At 35.9% G+C, this 19,261-nt stretch overlaps 1 protein-coding gene across 1 annotated transcript; it reads right to left on the bottom strand.

The window, feature by feature from the left end:
• Positions 1 to 894: 894 nt before the first annotated feature.
• On the bottom strand, positions 895 to 2,917 carry PLAG1 (PLAG1 zinc finger; the record flags this gene model as incomplete). The annotated part of the gene is made up of 2 exons (XM_084229524.1): positions 895 to 2,155; positions 2,676 to 2,917. 2 exons carry the CDS (start codon positions 2,915 to 2,917, stop codon positions 895 to 897), a joined length of 1,503 nt encoding a protein of 500 aa, XP_084085650.1.
• Between the last annotated feature and the right edge of the window lie 16,344 nt (positions 2,918 to 19,261).

Raw genomic sequence — 19,261 nt, 5'->3', positions numbered from 1 at the left:
TTCTGGACTAAGGTTGGACAGATAGTCAAAATAAAATTGCTGGCTGTACTTGACCTACCCTTTGGTCATGGAAGGTGGAAAACACTACAAGAGAACTATGTACTCACTCTGAACACTCCAATCCCATCCACTGTTAGTATTATTGAATGGAAAGGGAGTAAGCGAAAGAAATTTGAAGCGTGGCAAAACATTCTGTGTACAAATTTAAAGACAGCTATTAAGTAACATGGAATGCTGTGTCACCTTGCTAAAAGTCTCTTTTTGCTATAAATACTGGTGCTTTGTGTTCAGGTTGTTTTCCTGACATGCGCATCATAAAGACAGCAAGCATTTAAGTCAGACAATAGCAAGCCTTCAAAATATACTGACCTGAAATCATGGTATACCTAAGAAACATCTAATCTCTCTCCAAGTGGATTCTTCATTCATTTGAAATGTTTGATTATGAATCCATTCAGAGGCTAGTAAAAATTTCAAAACTCTTGAGTTATTCATACACATTTTAGAAAATGTACAATCTATCATGTGAGCCAAATGTCAAAAGGTGCAGCCATTGTTACTGGCCAAAATTGAAGACTTTAAGATCTAAATGTAATATGAACACGGGATTTGTAAGGCTTTACTGATGATAATGGCTTTTCTAGATGAAAAATGATCTTAAAATATGACAATTGGCAGTGAATCAGGACAAAATACCCAGGTAAACATAACTGAACACAAATGGTTCCAAAGCTCATTTAAAAAGCTAGTTTCTATCTTATACTGGCTTAATGAAAATTGGTAATATACAAAAGCAGAAATTTTTATACTGTCTTAAGGTAGGCACTAAAATAAAATCGGTGATCTAAAGCAGGGCTACACATACTTTTTGCAATAAATCAATGTCTTGGGGTCCTACTGAAAAGCTTGATGGAAACGTGGCAGGGTGGTGCTTGTGCTTAGACTACTAGTGAAAGCTGCTGACAGTGAGTGCAGAGAACCCAGACCTATAGTGTTGGCAGGATCCTGAAGATCCTGTGTTTGCTGGGGAAGCTGAGACACAGAAGTATGTGCTTCTTCTTGGGAATAGCTCATTCCCAGGCTCCCCACTGATATGGGATTATAGGGAGGACCATTTAAGGGTATGAAATTAAACAACTGAGAAAAATCCAAAGCTGGTGTGTTTAGGGGGTCACTGATAGAAATGGAGCTTTTTGACAGGGAGAGGTCCCCCGCGCCATCATCTAGGGACCCAATCTGTGGGTCTAACCCTAGTTTAGATGATGATGATGCTTGAGAATCTTGGGAAGAAGAGGGCACACCACCTTGAAGCTCCATCAGATAACTCTCAATTTCCCCCTTTAATGGCTGTTCTTTTTCAGGAATAGAGATTGCATATGAGGTAGAACTGAATGGGTATTTGAAAGCAAGGTGGTGAGAAGGATGGACGGCATCCATATCTATTGGGCACGTCATTCCCAAAGGTAAAGTTGTGATCATTTGGTGGGCAGATCCCGAGCTCTGCATGGACTGAAATGGAGTGTTATAGAGGTTTAACTGCAAAGTGTTTGTGAATGGCTTTGATAACAGTTCACTGGAAGGTAAGGACATCACCGGAAGGAGCTCATCTTTTATAGGCACAGAAACATTGCAGGTAAATGGGTCCAGAAAATCCACTGGTTCTGTTTTGACCTTCAGAAGTTCCTGATTGTGACTCTTCTTCATGTGTCGAGTCAGGTGATCCTTCCGCCCAAATCTCTGTGCACAATACTGACAGAGGAAGTCCTTTCTTCCAGTGTGCACCACCATGTGTCTCCGGACGTCCTTCCGGGTGTAGAACCGGCGATCACAGTGCTCGCACTGGTGCTTTTTCTCTTTCACCCCACCTGATGACTTGCCTGCATGAGATTTAAGGTGCTCCAGAAGCACACCTGTGCTTTCGAAAGTCTGCAAACAGACCTTGCAGGTGAGGTCACCACTTGTTGCAGCATGCAAGGCCAGGTGACGCTTGAATCCAAGCTTCGTGTTGTAGTTCTTGCCACACTCTTCACACTTGAACGTCTCTTTGTTAGGGTCATGTGTATGTAGGTGATTTTTCAGATGATCTTTTCGGTGAAACATTTTCTCACAATAATTACACTTGTGGGTTTTCTCAGGAGAGTGAGTAGCCATGTGCCTTTAAACACAGACATATTCTGTAAGTATCATGACAAAAATGGTATGTATTCACTTTTCAAATGGAAGCTAAACTATTCTGCTAAAACAGAATTTCCTGAATAATGGACACTTTTTAACTTAATATCTATGCTACAAGGATAGTTAACGTGCCTAAACACTGCAGAACTTGAGTCATTAAGTTGCCACTTTAGTTTTTGCTGGTTTTTAGCTATTACAACAAAAGCAAATGAGCAAGACTGAATATACTCACGCAAACGTCCATACTCTTTTCTTGTTGTAATTTCTTTGTACAAATGGAAATTCTACTGTCATTAAGCATTTTATTCAAAAAAATTAAAGACACCAACACATATAAGTATGTGACTTAGAATACCAAAGCTAGCCATTGTCTAATCTACTTAACATTTCCTCTCTGTAAATTAGCTAAAAAATGTGTATACAATTATATACGTTTACAATGGCTTCAAATGGCCAACATTATAGAAAATATAATCTGAAAGACAAATAGAGTTGAATACCTTTGTAATTTGTACTTAGAAACAAAGGCCTTGGTGCAGTCTTGTTGTATGCACTTGTAGGGCCTCTCTCCTGTGTGAGAGTAGGAGTGAACCTTTAATTTCTCAACACTGTTAAAGGCCTTGTCACACAGTTGGCAAGGAAAGTTTTTTCTTGGTTTGGTTTCACCACGCTTACGTTTCCCTGAAGGGACTTTCTGGGTATCTCTTACTTCTGACAAATCACCAGGAATGACAGTGGCCATCGCAGCCTAAACCAGGCCTTCTTGTTGGACACTTGGGAACTGCCCAACTCCACTAAATGATTTAGCTTTAGGTGGCTTCTCAAGTTTCATGTGGTCGTAAAAGAAAGCAAAAAGGGACTGGAAAAAAAAATAAGAAACAACTAGTTTGTAACTAAACTTAATTAAAAAAAATTTATTTGCTTATGTGATGCTTTCGAATTAAAAAAGAAATCATAAAATGGATTCAGCTGGTCTAATGTAATATCTGTAGGTTTCCTTATACTTGTCAAAATACATATTAACGCATTGCTCAGAATGGACAGTCCACATGTACCCTGACATTCCACTTGTCAAGCATTTGCACTTAGGGAAAGCAGTAGTGATTTTTGGGTACTTTGACGAAGCATCGAAAGACAACATTAAAAGTGGCATTACTGAGCTTCAATTTTCATAAGGAACTACGGAACATAAATGTAATGGAACATAAATATAAAACATAAATATGTGAATGTCTAAAAATCTTTTTAATTTGCACAAATTGGCTGTAGTCACATCCTGTATTAAAAGAAAATATAAACAACTGATAACTCTTTTAGGCACCTTGTGAACCATTCAGTCCATGGAAGAAGCACTTAATGTAGACACCAGAGGCCTGAAAGAGTTGGGCCCACCACCCAAAGTGAAAATTACTCTTTATACCAGTGTCATTACATACAGAAGGGTTTCTGAGTCAAGAGTGGAAAATACTTATCTTCATAACAAATATGTGTTCTTGAAATGGAAAAACTTTTTGTTGTATTTTAGGTAAGGATCATGACCTTGTTTTAGAGGGAAGATTCAGCTGGAGTAATTTTCCTCACCATTTTCCTCATCATAGAAAATGGTCCTGTTCATGGGGCACACTGAGGTCAGTGGTTAAGTTAGGGTCATCAGGCATCCCCAAAGCTCAGGGGATCAGTCTTTGACACACCTGTAAGCCCTGTGTGACACACATGTGGGATTACTGGTTTAGAGCACAGCACCTGTGCAAGGATACATCATTAGGAGGTATTTCAGGTTGGTAAAAAGGTATGTCAGAGTTTCAACTCTTTATCAGTGCTGTGAGAAAAATGAAATGGTACATAACTTACAGCAAAGAAAATGTCTACTTGAAAAAATTTAAAGCTGACTGAAACCTTTGAAAATTCATAGACAAGAGATAGTAAATATCATCGACTATATTTCTCAGAGTAAGAAAATCAATTCCCTAAAGATCCAATTTAAATAAGAGTTAAATGACTCTCCAAGGTTCATGAATGTTAGTTTATTTAGCAATGTACTTTTAAAAGACAGAGAAATAATACTTGCAACTTCTTTTAAAAAGACATAATTTTAAATACTGAACATGATTAAACGACTGTTATCAACTACTAATCAACTGGATTTTTCACCCTATGATAAATTCAGAAACAAATGAAAACCAATTTCTTTATGTAGTTGTGTTTTGGTACGGACACTTGCCTTGACAAATTTTATGTATGGTACTGACTTTTTTTGCAAATTTCAGTTATACTCTTGCAGAAACTCTAAATTCCTATAATTTAAAAAATTAAGTGTACATGATAATAGTTTCTAATGTATTCGATGTAGAGGCTGTCATTAAATAGCAAAAGAGAAAAATTATCCAATCATTTAAAGTGTAAACCACATAGGTGACTTAGGATTTAGTTCACGTAAGTAGATACAGGAAAAAGCTTTCTTTCATGCTGTTCAAATTGCCTATGTTTCCCCTGCAGTTTAAAAGTGACATTAACACAATTAAAACAACTGACATTAGTAATGCTAATATAGTATGTTTCCTTAAGTTTTAGATTTTCTGAATCTCAGGGAATTGTTCTTTTCCTGCTATATTCTTATTTAAGATACAGCCCCTCTCTCAGAAACATCAAAACAGCTATTCTGCAATAACCAGTAATGACACTGTGAATTGGTATAAAGCAATAAAGGAAAAAAAAAGTACTTTTAATTACATGATTTCCTAACATGATTCTTTTATCCACCTATTGACATCTGTGGGAAACAAGTTGGTAAATTTTTCAGTTGTAAAATCAGCATAGTATTTAAATTCCTGTAGGTAACTAATATTCAAAAATTTTTAAATACTGGTCACATTTGTCACGGGCAGAGAATTCCAATTGGGGAAAATGTTGACTTCCATGTTTTGAAAAAAATGTACTAAAAATGCAACATGAAACAATATTTAAACATTGATTATATAAAAATTGGTGATAATATGGAGTAACAGGTAATCTTTTATGTACTGTTATTTTTGATGTACATACTGAGCAATGAAGAATTGCAGATTTCAAATATTACACTTTTCTAAGACCAGCTGAAATTTTTTAATGGCTAATAAATAATACCTTTTTATCTTAATAATTACAAAACTCAAATTAGTTATAGGTACATTTAAACTATAGGATAAATACAAGGTTGTAAGTTCAACATTGAATAAAATTTCACATTCATAATATACCTATCAATCAAATATAGTACTTTAAAGGTACATGCATAGAATTGCAGTGATTTCTGTTCAATGAATACCTGATGACAGATGGAAAAAGCCTCAGACCTTGATCTTAGCCAGTTCCATTCACTCTTCGTGGAAGAGAGCGGAATCCAGTCCTTCCCATTTTGGCCAATCTATGAAACAAAAAAATAAGGATGGACTACACTCTAACTAGAACCAGCAAGTAAATGATGGAAAATAAAGGATAAAGAATTGCAATTTCATGGCACATGCTTACATTCCATATTCTGCTTATGAGTCATGCATTAATTTTCACCAATTGCAAATTATTAGTTCTAAGCACATTTACATGACCAAATAAATGCAGAAACAAAAGGTAAAATAGTATTACCTATATAAATGGCATTTTGTGATGCTGAATGATTCCCCACTTCTTTCCCAAATTCATTAAAATTTTAAAATCTAACGTGTCTACTAAGAGAAATGGATATTAGGGTTACTATGGGTAAACCAAACTGATCAAAATTTCATTAATAATATTACAGAAGAGAAACACTAAATTCTCTCTTGGAGACAGTGCATCTGGAACCTCACCAAAGAACAGAAAACACCCAATAGAAGCACTCACATGTCCACACTGTACAAACTTGTGCAACTTGGGCTTCTCTGAGTACATTTTTGTTATCTGCAGTACCTGACAATTCATTTCTCAGAATGCTGCAAGGATTGCTGAAATGTAGCAACAACTCTGTGCTCTTTAGATTTCAAAAGCATGCAAGGAAAGTAAATATGGACTACTACAGAGAAGGGGGTCAGGAAGAAAGCATCATTTGGTTTCAAGAGATCATTGTTGAAAAATGTGGTATTTCTCAAAAGTGTCCATTTGTAGCATGATCCTCAGTAGACTAAGAACACAAAGAAAAAACCCTAATAATTCTTGGTTGAACAAATAAATGTGAAAAGAGTAATAGTCAAAAGGCAGAAAAAGATAGGATTATCTGTAATAGAATATACATGGCATAGGAAAGTTAGTAAACTTGAATTATAAAGATTAACCAGAAATCATGAATATAAGAACTTGAGAGGGGAAATACAAATCAAATAGTCAACATATAACAAAAGGATTCACCACTGACAAGCTAAATGAAAATAATTTTATTGTTCTAAACACAAATCTAATTAATTTCCCCAATAGAAAATGGTCCTGTACTTTAAGAATTTGGTGATGTGAAAATAAAATATTTAATAGAGAACATTCAAGCATCATTACAAAAATACTACAAGTATTATCTGAAAGCAGCATTTTCTCACGTTTAAAAGAAAAATAAAAATTGAGACCAACAAAAGATATTTAAAAAGTTAAAGCAAAAGCTCCATTCTTTTGTAAGCACAGGGCATGCATAAATGGAAGAACTGAACTCTGCACATCAAAATTGCAAAATAATAAAGTTAACTTTGTAAATACTTACTTGCTCAGGGCACATAACTGAGTTTTGGAAGGGTAATTAGGAATATGAAAGCCTGTTTTGTGTATCATGTTATTTTAATAATATACATACAGTATAGGCATAGTGTTTTCATCTCTATAACCTCCCTGGAATTCAAAGGACCTGACAGGTAGTTGCATTTATTATCATTGGCATTTTAATGTAAGAGGCTCAAAGCAGCTCAAGATCTTGATAGCAAGAAGGGGCTTATGTCCTAACACTTCTATTTTACCCTTATCCGATTATATTCTAGAAGGATAGCTTAGCAAACCAACTTGTGAGTGGATAGAGTCTGTCATTTATACTTTAAATACAAGAATGGGGTTAGTGTCTATTTTCTCTTTCAGAGTAGTCAGATCTGACTCCCGAAAGGAAACAAACTTAAAATTTTAAAAGCTTCTTTTAATAAAGACAGTTTACAAAGTAAATTTTAAATAATTTAAACAGCAGTTAAGTAATAGCTATTATATCTGTCTGAGTGGACAGTGATTTGGGTAGGAAAAAATCTAAAACCATCATTGACTAGCAAGCAAATATATATTTTCTTCCTTTCCTCATGAATATAATTTTATTACATCCAGAATACATTCATTAAAATTTTATTTATGCTTACTGTTCAATGGCATTTATGAAAATACGTTAAAGTTTTAAATATAGATCAAAATTATGTATCTTGATTTGAAATACAATAGTTTACAAATTATCCATTATATATTACAGTCTGAAATAAAATAATAAAGCCAGCATTTTCATTCATTTATCACAAAACACAATCCCAAAGTCATAGTTAATTTCCCTAAATTCAGCCTAACTATTATGAGTCTTATTTTGGGTCAAATAATTCCAAAGGACTGCTAGTTATTTCCTAAAACAAGGGAAACCAGGAGCGTGACAGAGTTCACTGTTATTTTGTTTGATATAATAAACACAAGAAAATATAAAGTTTATAAGTATTCCTAATTCTACATAATGTTAAAATATGTGTGATCTCTTTTGAAGTATTAAGAAATTTTTTTTAAAGCATTGTGACTACTATTCTGCAAAGTCTGCAACAAAATGTATACCCATTTTCCCGTTGTTACATATGAAGGCTGGTTACTATGCTTTTTAAATGATTACAGTTCTTTTTTCCCTTGGTCCAAAGAGTTGTGAAGCAAGGTGGAAAATGTACACATGTATATTTCAAATCACTAGAAGATAAAAGTATTTCAGAAAACCCTTCCTGCTTTTGCTAGTAACAAAACATTTTTTTTTTTCTAGGGCAAATTTGCATATATAAAAACAATAATTAAAGAGAAGACTGAGTATGCCTGCACACACACAGATTTATCTTCCTATGTTTTACATTCTAAAACAGTGACTCACCGAGAAAAATAACAAGCAAAAATGAATCATACATCAGAGGGTCTACTAAAATGAATTCCCATGAGGATGAAGGCAGAAAGAACAGGCCTGTATTGAAACTGTTTCTATATTTTAAATTCCACAGTTCTGATAGTCATTTCTGTAACAGCTGTGAATTTTTGTAACACTTACCTGCATCAATAATGCTTTTATACTTAAAAGTTAAACAAAGACATTGCTAATTAAGGGCAATGGCATCTATAATCAAAGCTTTATTCTTCCATATGCTAATCATAAAACACCATTTGTAAATAAAGGCATAAAATGTCAACATTAGCTTAAAACATGTTTTTTTCATATAGAGTAAATAAGGTAGCTTGCAAAAGAAAACTTACCAGCAGTTAATACTTTCGTTTACATGTATAAAACACAACAGAGTTTTGAATATTGTGAAAGATTCTATCAACAGGATAACACAACTGAAGACACAGTTAATTTTGAAGGGCAACTGTATGCTTAGAACATTTTTGATCTTGTATGATAAGGTGGAAATTTTTATAGCATTCAATTCCCACAGATCTGTAAAATCACATATTAGAGATAAAATGAGGAAAATCCTTGCAACTATAAAAATCTAAGAAATTTAAAAGTAAACTGTCAGTAACACTGGGGCAGGAGTTGTGTCAGTTAGTCACTGCTGTTTCCATCAAAGAAAGAAAAAATATTGCTGAAATTTCAGAATGAAAAAAATTAAAGCAAGGTAAGTGCCTTCCAGCAACAAAATGAACGAGAGGCTTGCTCAAGCACCACATAAACAAGCGTAGAATAAATATACCCATACTCAAGTCAAAAGGAATACAGCATGAGTATAATTTGGTAACAACAAACTAAGAGAACAGAAAGTATTTTTGAAACTTAGTAGCTATTTATAGTCTTAGACTAAAACAACAGCAACTGTAATACTTAAAGTTTCTAAAACACTTTTGTTTCAGAAAATAAGTCTTATCTGATTGATCTTATTGCTAAGGAATAAATTAGTATAAAGTGAATAATATCAATTTGGTCCCTATTCCTAACAAAAATTGCTAAAGTGGAAACACTCCTGATGCCAGTGCCCATTCCTGGCCTGGAGCTGAAAGGATTATTAGGTAATCACATGAGGCTGCCTATATTCAATAAGAGAAAGGAACAGGAGTGCCCACTGAGAAGCAGGAGACAGGGAAAGGAGCTGAGACTGGGTCAGATCCGCTTAAGCTGTGGTAGGTACCCAAAAACTCACTGTATACTTGAAACACTGAAAACTGGTACAGTATTTATTTTCCTATAGTAGATGTCATAGCTAACTAAAATTAATTAAAATAGGATGTCCTTTTGTAACTACTGTATTTAACATTATTTTGAGCAATTCATTAACATAGAGTTCTACGACAATCATTTTGAAATTTACCATAGAAGTCAGTCTTATTGATATTCAGAAAGTTTTATATCTAATATACAAATAGCAAAAGCTAATAGAAGTAAAGGGAAATAGATTTATTTAAGGACAGGTAGAAAAGTCAACAAATTCCAAAATGGAACCAAAAAATTCCAATGTCACTTCTATGTATACAATTAGGTTCCTTTTTGGGTCACTTTGCATGTGGGTATGGCTGTTTATTCATTTCTTAGTGTACCCAGAGAGATATCTGCTGAAGATATAACATTCAAATAAATTTTATCTCAATTCAGAAATATTTTCCTTGGTTAATTATTTTATGGAGCAAGAATATCATGATAGGTCAAAATTTTTACTTCTCTTTTAATGATACATAACTTGGAAGTAAGCATTTTAACTACTATTTGGAAGATTCCTCCCAGCCCCCATGATTGCATATGCTTATCAAAAAAATAAAATACAAATGGGTGGTTCACCAGGGTATTCTCATTTTCTTAGCAAAGGGCAGTCAGTATTTGCAAACAGGAAATTAGAGGAATTATATAAAAAGGAAGCAACGATACTTGAGAGAGCAAACAGTTAACGATTACATGTGAACAGAAAGTATGATTGCTTAATCAAAACTTTAATTTCAGAAGTTTTCCTGGTTTTGTTTTGATATAAAGCATTTCCAAAATATAAAGCATCTCCAAAAATTCTAGCCCTGGCTAGAATTATAAAGTAGGTACTTCATAGGTCAGTGCAACCTGAAAATTGCCTATCTCCCAATTTGTGAAGAGTCGTTTATGTTTTTATTACCACAAACTCCTTAACTTCCTGGGGTTACAAAAAGCATGCTTGACACTATGGAAATGTTCACATTGAAGGACTCTAAATATTTGGAGGACATGATTTCATTCATCCTAATGCTATTAAAATTACAACTACAGCATAAGTCAGGGTTCAAGCACTCATTCAATCTGTAGTAAATTCAAATGGGAAGGTAGAAAGAGTATACTTTAAAACCAAAGTGATAATGTTTTACTTCATTTTAAAAGTTCATGCAGATAATTTTTTATTTTTTAATTACTTTAAAAGATTTATTTATGCATACAAGAGCTGGGGTGCAGGCCAGAGATGCAGGGGGTGAGAGGATTCACTAGAGACAGAGTGGGGAGCAGAACAGGAAGATGTACTGAAACACACTGCTGAGGGGAGCAGCGGGCAAGACCGGAAGAGGTCTGTTGCTCCATGTGGATCACCTCCTGGGCCAGGGATTGAACCAGTGCTGCAGTGTCTATGGATAGCATCATAGTGCTGCTTCTTAACCTCTTGAGCCACCAAGGAGGCCCCAGATAATTAGTTTTAAGCCAGCTCAAAATGAACTTTAATCAGAGGCTTGTGCATGTAGTCAATAAGGTATAAATGTTAAGTGTGTACAAAATCTTGAGTAATACTAAACAATGAAATGAAAACAGAACCTGCATCCAGGTCGGGATCTATATATGCCATCACTGTTATTCTCTAAGTTATGCCCACGTGGCTATCCTGGACCAAACTACTTCTGGAAACAACTTTTATTTATTCCCACACAGTTGAAGTAGGATCAGTTCTAGGTAAACTTGCCCAATCAGGGTAGCCACTCCCTCTGCCTCTAGAGGACCCACACATTCTGCCAGCTATACTAATAAGACACTTGGTAACTGTATTTGAGTGATTCTAACTGCACAAGAATGAACTTCAGAACTTTGCCTCTCTCATTATTGAACCCCTGATATGGGTTCTAAAGATTTTCTGGAAATTACCTGTCTCCTCCTCAGGACTGTAAATTCATCTCCAGGCAAGCTATTATTCACCCTTATACTCCCAGCACCTGGTCAGAATCCCAATAGTAGTAGATCTCTGATAAATATTTGTTGAACACAAATAGAATTCCTTGAAACAACTTCAAGAATTACAAGCAGGTAAATGTGTTTTGGAGCTCCTAAATTTCCAAATCTGTTTACGGCAGGCTCTAAAGACAAACCCACAGAATGAAACTGCTAGTTTGTTTGGGTGGAGAGGCAGGAACCTAGCACAGCATTATGAGCACCTGGGAGTCTGTCCTGTTTCTGTCAATGGGTGTTGACAGCAAGGGAGACTGAGGCACATGCCGCTCAGAGGTGTGCAGGTGTCCCTGACAGGCTCAGAGACACACCTGGGTGACTCTCAGCCAGCCTGAATTTTCAGAACATTTCTGCTTTCAAGTGTTTTATCCCATAGCTCCTTAAGCACATACAACGTGTTTTGATTATAATTTATCATCTGGAAATAGTCAATGTAATTCTATAGAAAGGAAAAATGAAAAAAGGAAAATTCAAAACCTTTAAAGGAGATGCTCTTCATGAGAAATTAAAATGTACAGATAATGATGAAAATATCAGAGAACATTTTTGACTGCTTTCAGATAGAAATCAAAAGGAGAAAACCAGCATAAAATTGGCTAAAAGTGATAAAATTTTTCTTTTTCTAGTTGTTAAAAACCAGCTCCCTTATCAACAAGTTTAAAAACTATAATGGAGAAGGAAAAAAATCCTTAACCTATAACAATAAACAACCATTAATAGCTTTTCATATGTTTTAAGAGTGTTTATAATATACAAAAGACTAAAAATTTATGCTGACTTAATTGTAATGCTTAATCTCCATAGAACACTGTGCTTATCAGAGAATTTTAGCCAGGTTAATTTATGCACCTTTTATTTGGTTACAAAGCTCTGTTCATATGTACTATGAGGCCCGGTCTGGCTCTCAGCCTATGTCCTTCTTCCCTGAGGGCTGGGCCCCTGCCTGGTGGCGGTGCAGTTTAGGAGCTCGAGCCCATCCTCTGGTACTTGGCACAGCTATCTTTGTTTCAACCAGTCTTCCCATCCTAGGGCTGCTGAGGGACCTGGCAGCTAAACCTCGATCTTGTGTGTGAAGTCCTGCTGACAGACTTACCTGGTACCAAATCCATTATGTGCCTGGGTTTCCAAGTATTGCTACACCTTGATTCTGAGTCACTGAGCTGCATCTACAGACTGAGAAATCTAGACTGTCATGCGTGTCCTCTTTCCAACAAGGGTAGCAAACTGTGGTCCTGCTGAGTTCCTGATTCTAGCTCTGCCTTGTCCAGTAAGCAGAGCTAGCTACCTCCCACCTGCCATTGTTAATCAGATCCTTCCCAGCTGATTGAAAGAGATATGGGGGTAACATGGAAGAGACTATCACAAGATTCCAAGAAGAACTTAAGAGTTCATCTGTGGGCTTTTTGGGGAATATGAACAAATAAGCTTTTACAGCAGTTACCCATGTTGTGCAGAGTAAGGAAGACTGTACTTGCCAGTATTCCAATCCTTCCATTACACTGTAACTATTAATGATGTCCTGCTGAACACAATAGATATTGACAGACCTTTAAATAGTAAGTGGCATGCTTATTATGTGGCATGCTTTTCAAAGCTTTTAATATTGTATCTTATCTTAGTGACTGGAATAATCAATCACTTTGAAAGTCATGCCATATAATGATAAAAGCCACCTACCTGAGGCCCTGCTCCAAACTCTAGCAAGGTAACCTTATCAAAAGACCATCATAGAATGAAGCATTCTGCGTGCCAAAATACGGCCAATGCAGCACCAAGGCGCAACCTAAAAAGAAAAGAAGAGTTAGTTTAAAAATTCCAAAACTCAGACCCAATCTGATTAAAGGCATATGAACTAAATTGTTTTTTATTCATTATTACCTATTCATAGTCTTTATGCTTTATTGGAAAATCAATTATCAAAATCTTGTTAGAAATAAATGTGAAACAAAATATTTACAGGACATTGTAAAATGAAGAGTAAACAGCCCTAGAGTTGTATATTCCCCCTGAATCACAATTAACTGTATTGTTCATATTTTTATATGGCAAAGTATCTTCCAAGTTTATTGTCATCACCCCAAATTTCTGATCATTTTCTTCATTTGTATTCTATACAGTTATTTTTTTTTTGTAACACAGTTTTTAGAAAAATCTTTTAAAGTGTGTATCTTGTTCTGAACAGTAGCTAAGGGGAAATCTTGCCTGATGGATGTTTCCCTTAGGTCATCTGTTTACAGGGAAGGGTGCAAATAACGGGTACCCAAAAGCAGAGGCTGAATAAATGGACAACTACTCAGCTCCTGAGTGATTAGTCTTTATGATGAGACTATTACTCATTTTCATGTGAATTTGCAGGTGGCAAGTCCATCTTCAACATCACACAGGAAAACCCAAAATGTATTCTGAAGTACTCAGTGTTTTGAATTATCCTCAGCTTCCTTCTGTTGGTGAAGGTTAATAAAGACTCTCTATGGGCATTAACTAAGAGAAAGCAGGAATATCAGGAGTTCTGTGCAGAAATCATCTGGTTCATTTCCCTAGGTCAGAGAGTCAACATTCAATCGTATGTAGATACCACTCCACTGAGATCATTAACAATGATGTAATAAATATTACCAACATCTATTACCTATGGCACTGAATTCAATCACTGGGGATGCAAACAGATACAGCGCCTGTACTCTAGGAGTGTACCAACTAGTTGCAGCTAGAGTATAGAAATTTTTATGTCAACTTAAGCAATATTACCAGTAAATAAAATAAAACATAACTTCTGGCAGTATTACAGTGACAAATCAATGCTAAAAACGGTATTTTATGGCATAAACAAATATCATACAAGGTCAGAAAAGGAGAAAACCATGGATTTTTGGTGATTTTTACTATTGAAGGATGCAAATAAAAACAGAACAAAAGGAGGTGCATGTAGGAGGTATACAGTTAGCCAGAAGTTCCCACAGACTAGAACTATGGATTATTACAGATTCTAAGAAGACCTTCTAACTACAGTAAAGTGCAGTTTACAGACAATGTAAACTCTCAAATGAGAAAAGTACACTGAAACCCAAAAGGATGAGACATTTCACACTGACGTGCTCCATACATGAGAAATGAGGTTGCTATAGAACACTGACTTGATCAGAAAGTACTGAGAACAAATACTGGGAACAGGGAAGAGGACGGAGAAAAAAGAGGGTAGGGGAGAAGGAGAGAGGGAGTGCTTGTTCCAATGAGGCAGAGAGTAGTCTAAAGCAGAGATCTGAAAAATCAGCAAAATCAAGCATTTCCTGAAACAAAGAACACTTACATGTCTGGTAAAAGTAACAAAGGGGATAAAAGGATTTTGTATAGTTAACTCATACAGAAAGACTCAGGCCAAATTACTCGTTAGCTAACTCATGGCAGAGCCTATAAGCCTACCCACTATAAGAACAAACCAGGTAATTAGTGGGGAGGGGCAGAGATTGAGCTTCAAGGAGAAGGAAGAAAGGGGTGGCAAAACCCACAAAAAGGTAACTGCTAAGAGTCACAGAACCATCCTGCAAGTCTTACACAGCATTCCCAACTAGGCATGAAGACACCATGCTTCATCAAGAAATGTTACAGGATAGGGTGGAACCGAGAGAATGGAAGAGGGTGAAACTCCTAAATGTGGGTGTCCAGTGGCAAGGAAATGACTTCCTGTAAGAAGACACTTTGTTTCAAAGAGTGGTGCACTGAAAGAGAAGAAAAAAGGTAGGGTGATAGGCTTAAGGGAACTCAGGATCCCAGGTGGGAGAGACAAGAGAACAGACGCCTAAGTGTTAAGAATAAAGAGATAGAAAAGAAATAGACGATTCTGGGAGGGTAGGATAAAAAATTCTAAGCCTGAGAAAAGGAAGAGGTTTTTCTTCTTTGATAAGAAGAGGGGCTTCTGTACTCATCTAAGAGGGACATAATATATCCCGGTAAGTTTTTTTGGTAAAGCAGCAAGAGATGCATGAAGTTTCCTTCACTTGGCCACAGTCAAGTGGAAGGTTCCTGTGCCTGATGAATGAGGGACTAGGGTACCTAGCCTGGGGACAGTAGCAGTGGCTAGAAGGACATTATAGGGCGCAAGAAAGGGGTATCTAAGGGCATCCTTCAGGGTTTTACAAAACAAACAAAATCTGACATAAAGAATTAAATTTCTTAGTTATTGGTGGTGGGAGTATCAACTGTTGAAACTTTTCTGGAATATACTGTGGAACTATACAATCAAAAAACTTAAAATATTCATGTACATTGACTGGTAACTTGTTTCTATAAATTTAAGCAAACAAAAAAAAAGATGGGAAACAAATATTTAAGTATAGGCATGCTCAAAGTATATTGCAACAATAAAAATTGATCATGTCTAATAAAAGTGATAACAGGACTAGAAGAAAATCTCTGCAAAGCATGTATCTGATAAAGAACTTCCAAAACTTGAAAATAATCACCTATTTAAAAACTGGTAATATCTGAAAAGACATTTCACCAATGTAGATGTACAGGTGGCAAATAAGGACATGAAAAGATACTTAACATCATTGGTCACTAGGGAAATGCAAATTAATAGTACCATGAGTGCTACCTAGCCAACAGAGTGACTAAAATTAAAAAGTCTGATGATCTGACTGTATCAAGTTCTGGTGAGAATGTAAAGCTAACAGAACTCATATAGCACTGGTGAGGAGATAAAAATGGTAGAACTTTAGAAAATAGTTTGGCGCTTCTTTAAAAAGTTAAACATGGACCATTTCACACCTATGTATTTTTTTACCCAAGAAATATGAAAAGGTCCTCACAGAAACTTGCACATGAATATTCACAGCAGCTTTATTTATAACAAAAAACTAGGTATAGTTCAACATCTATCAATGTGTGACTGAATAAACAAGTAGTAAATAGATTTTATATAATGGATTACCAATCAGCAATAAAAAGGTTACATCCAATAACATAGGACTTAAAATATGCTGAATGAAAGAAGTCAGACAAAAAAAGGACATATTCTATGAGTCCATTTATATAAAATTCTAGGAAATGCAAAGCAATCTAGAATGACAGGAAGCAGCTCAGTGATTATGTGGGGACAGGGGGTAGGGGCGGGAGGGAGCATTCCCAAGAGTACGTGAGCAAACTGTGGGGAATGATGGCTATGTTCACTATGTTGGTTGCAGAGATGATTTCAGGGATGTAAACATATGTCACAACTTGGCAAACTGCACATTTTAATGTGTGCAACTAACTAAAGATCAATTCTAACTGAATAAAACTAAAGAAAGGCCAAATTTTCATATGGGGAAAACCAATGAGAAAAAATTTTCATATAAATTTACTTAAGTCTGGAAAAAAAAACCCACTTTCTGTGAATGATAAACTAAGATGATAAACTAAAATCCTCTATAAGGGCAATGACTCAAAATGACTAAAATCTTTCAGACACAGAAAAATAAATATAAAGAAAGAGTGGCCTAAATGTAAGAGTCGCATTTAATCCTTATTAGAAAGAACACACATTTAGGCAGATTTTAGAGTCACATTCTCAGCTGTTGCCCTTGGAGAAAGCTGATGGGGTTCACCTGTTGCTTCACAGACTAGCATATCATACTATATGATTTAAAGGATCCAGGAATACCCTCTAACTGAACTCCACAAATAATAAATGCATCTGGGATTAGTTCCATTTATCAAATACCAAAGGAAATGCCCACTGAAGCATTTCAATTCAGCCTCTGTAGAGACCCTTAAAATATGCTAACTAGCGGTAATCTTAAAAAGGAAGAGCCATGCTAATTGGGTGTTTTGCCTCTGATTAATTAAAAACATAAATGAAGCACTGCTCCAGCCAAGATAACAAAAGAACAAGTAAGACTAAGCAAGTAGGGCAGGTATTCCAGGTAGAGGAATGATGAGTTTGGGTAACTTCAGACAATTTGATATTTTTAGGTCCAAGAGTGAGAGAGACAATGGAACCATGAAACTTGACATGGGTGGAGGAGCCTTATTAGAGTCAGGTTACCAAGAGTTGAAAAATTTTTAATTATTCTGATAATTTACAAATTATGCTAAATGTAGGTTCCTATACAATTTTCTCCCCCACTCTCACCCCCAGCCATGTTTTCAGATTATTTAGAAAACACCAATCTTTGTATGCCTTTTTTGCTTTCTGAAATAGAATTAAGTGGTGACTGTTCTTGGAATTTTTATTTAGGTTAGCTTTTTCTAAAAGAAGTTTGATATTCCTCAATTATAAGCTCACTTAAGCCTTTGCTATGTTTGCTGACAAGTAGTTAACATAAAGGGCGAAGCCACCAGAATTAGACCTCCAGGATCCTCTTTCCCTGAGCCTCAGCCTGGACCTGGTCAGGCCCCTTTCCACTGTAGGATGCATGCCCTGCTCCCCACTGTGATAAGGTGATGTGTTCCAGAAAGGTCTTTCCATTATCTTAACTAGTACAGTTCTGCAATTGTCTTGAAAATGGCCCTTGAAAATGTTGACCTGGAGAGGGTCTCAAAATACAAATCCTAAAGGGATTCACAGAGCCCAGAAGTATAGGAGAAACAGTGGCACAAGACAAAGGACTTGCTTTTGGGAGTCAGAACTGAGTTTGACTCCTGCCAGACCCTTACCATTAGTATAACTTTGGACAAGTTAATCTCTTCAGCAGTTTCCTCTGTAGGATAGGAATACAGACTTACCTCGCAGTACTGTAAGAATTAAACAAAGTGATCGATGTCATCTCTAGTGTATTTCTGAAGGCTTAAGATGCAAAGCTGTTATATTAGAAATAAGCGTTGTCCCTAAATGGTTTGATATACACTTAAAAAATAGGGCCACCTCACCTCCCCCCTCACATACTCTCCGATATAGAATCATAGACTGACAGAATCATTGAAGGACAAACAACCAAACAACGGGAACACTTCATTTGAAGAAGAGTGTGCACTTTTATGTAATGTGAGATTTACATTAAAAGTGATCTGGTGAAGGAGTACACTTTCTTTCTCATCTCTATGACATAAACAGAATGTATCTTAAATTTTATGGTACTCAGAATCACAGTTTACTCTAAATCACAGCTAAAATAAATTATCTTAATCCAGGTGGAGTCAATTGTCATTTTGTGTGTTGAATTGAATGGTAATTTGGGTAATATTTAACTATGTCTATCAGAACCCCTGGCTGTGGCTTACCTGTGGCAAAAGACTATAATGCACCTCTGAAAATATTATGATTATTAAAAATCATAGAGAACAGTTACCCATTAGAAAAAAAATATACTCAAAGTACGTAATAAGCCAAAATGCCACAATGGATTCTCTAACATGGGGATGTCTCCTTTATAAGCTCTCACAAAATGTCTACTCTCATCCTCTTGAAACTGAAGCAAGGGTTGGAAAGAGGGGTGTGGAGCTGACTCCCTTCTGGCAGAGCCAGGATGATGGTGGGATTAGGGCAGGAGGAAAGCACACAAGATGGGGGATTCAATGGTGGAAAAAAATGAGTCCTCAGCTATAAGACTCACACCATAACAGGGTGCTCTAATAGTAACTCCTCATGGTTTTTAAACAAGCAGTGTGTGATTTCTGAAGCTTCTAAATAATCACACTTGTACTAGTTTTACATTCTTGCTTATCCCTTGCAGAAGTAATATTTCTAAATGCTAGATATAATTTTAACTATGTAAATTTACATTAGATACACCTTGTCTATGTAAA

This window comes from Talpa europaea (assembly GCF_964194135.1).
Source record: "Talpa europaea genome assembly, chromosome: 3".
NCBI lineage: Eukaryota > Metazoa > Chordata > Mammalia > Eulipotyphla > Talpidae > Talpa > Talpa europaea.
The sequence above is the reverse complement of the archived record's forward strand: the minus strand, read 5'-3'. Positions and strand labels throughout refer to the sequence as shown.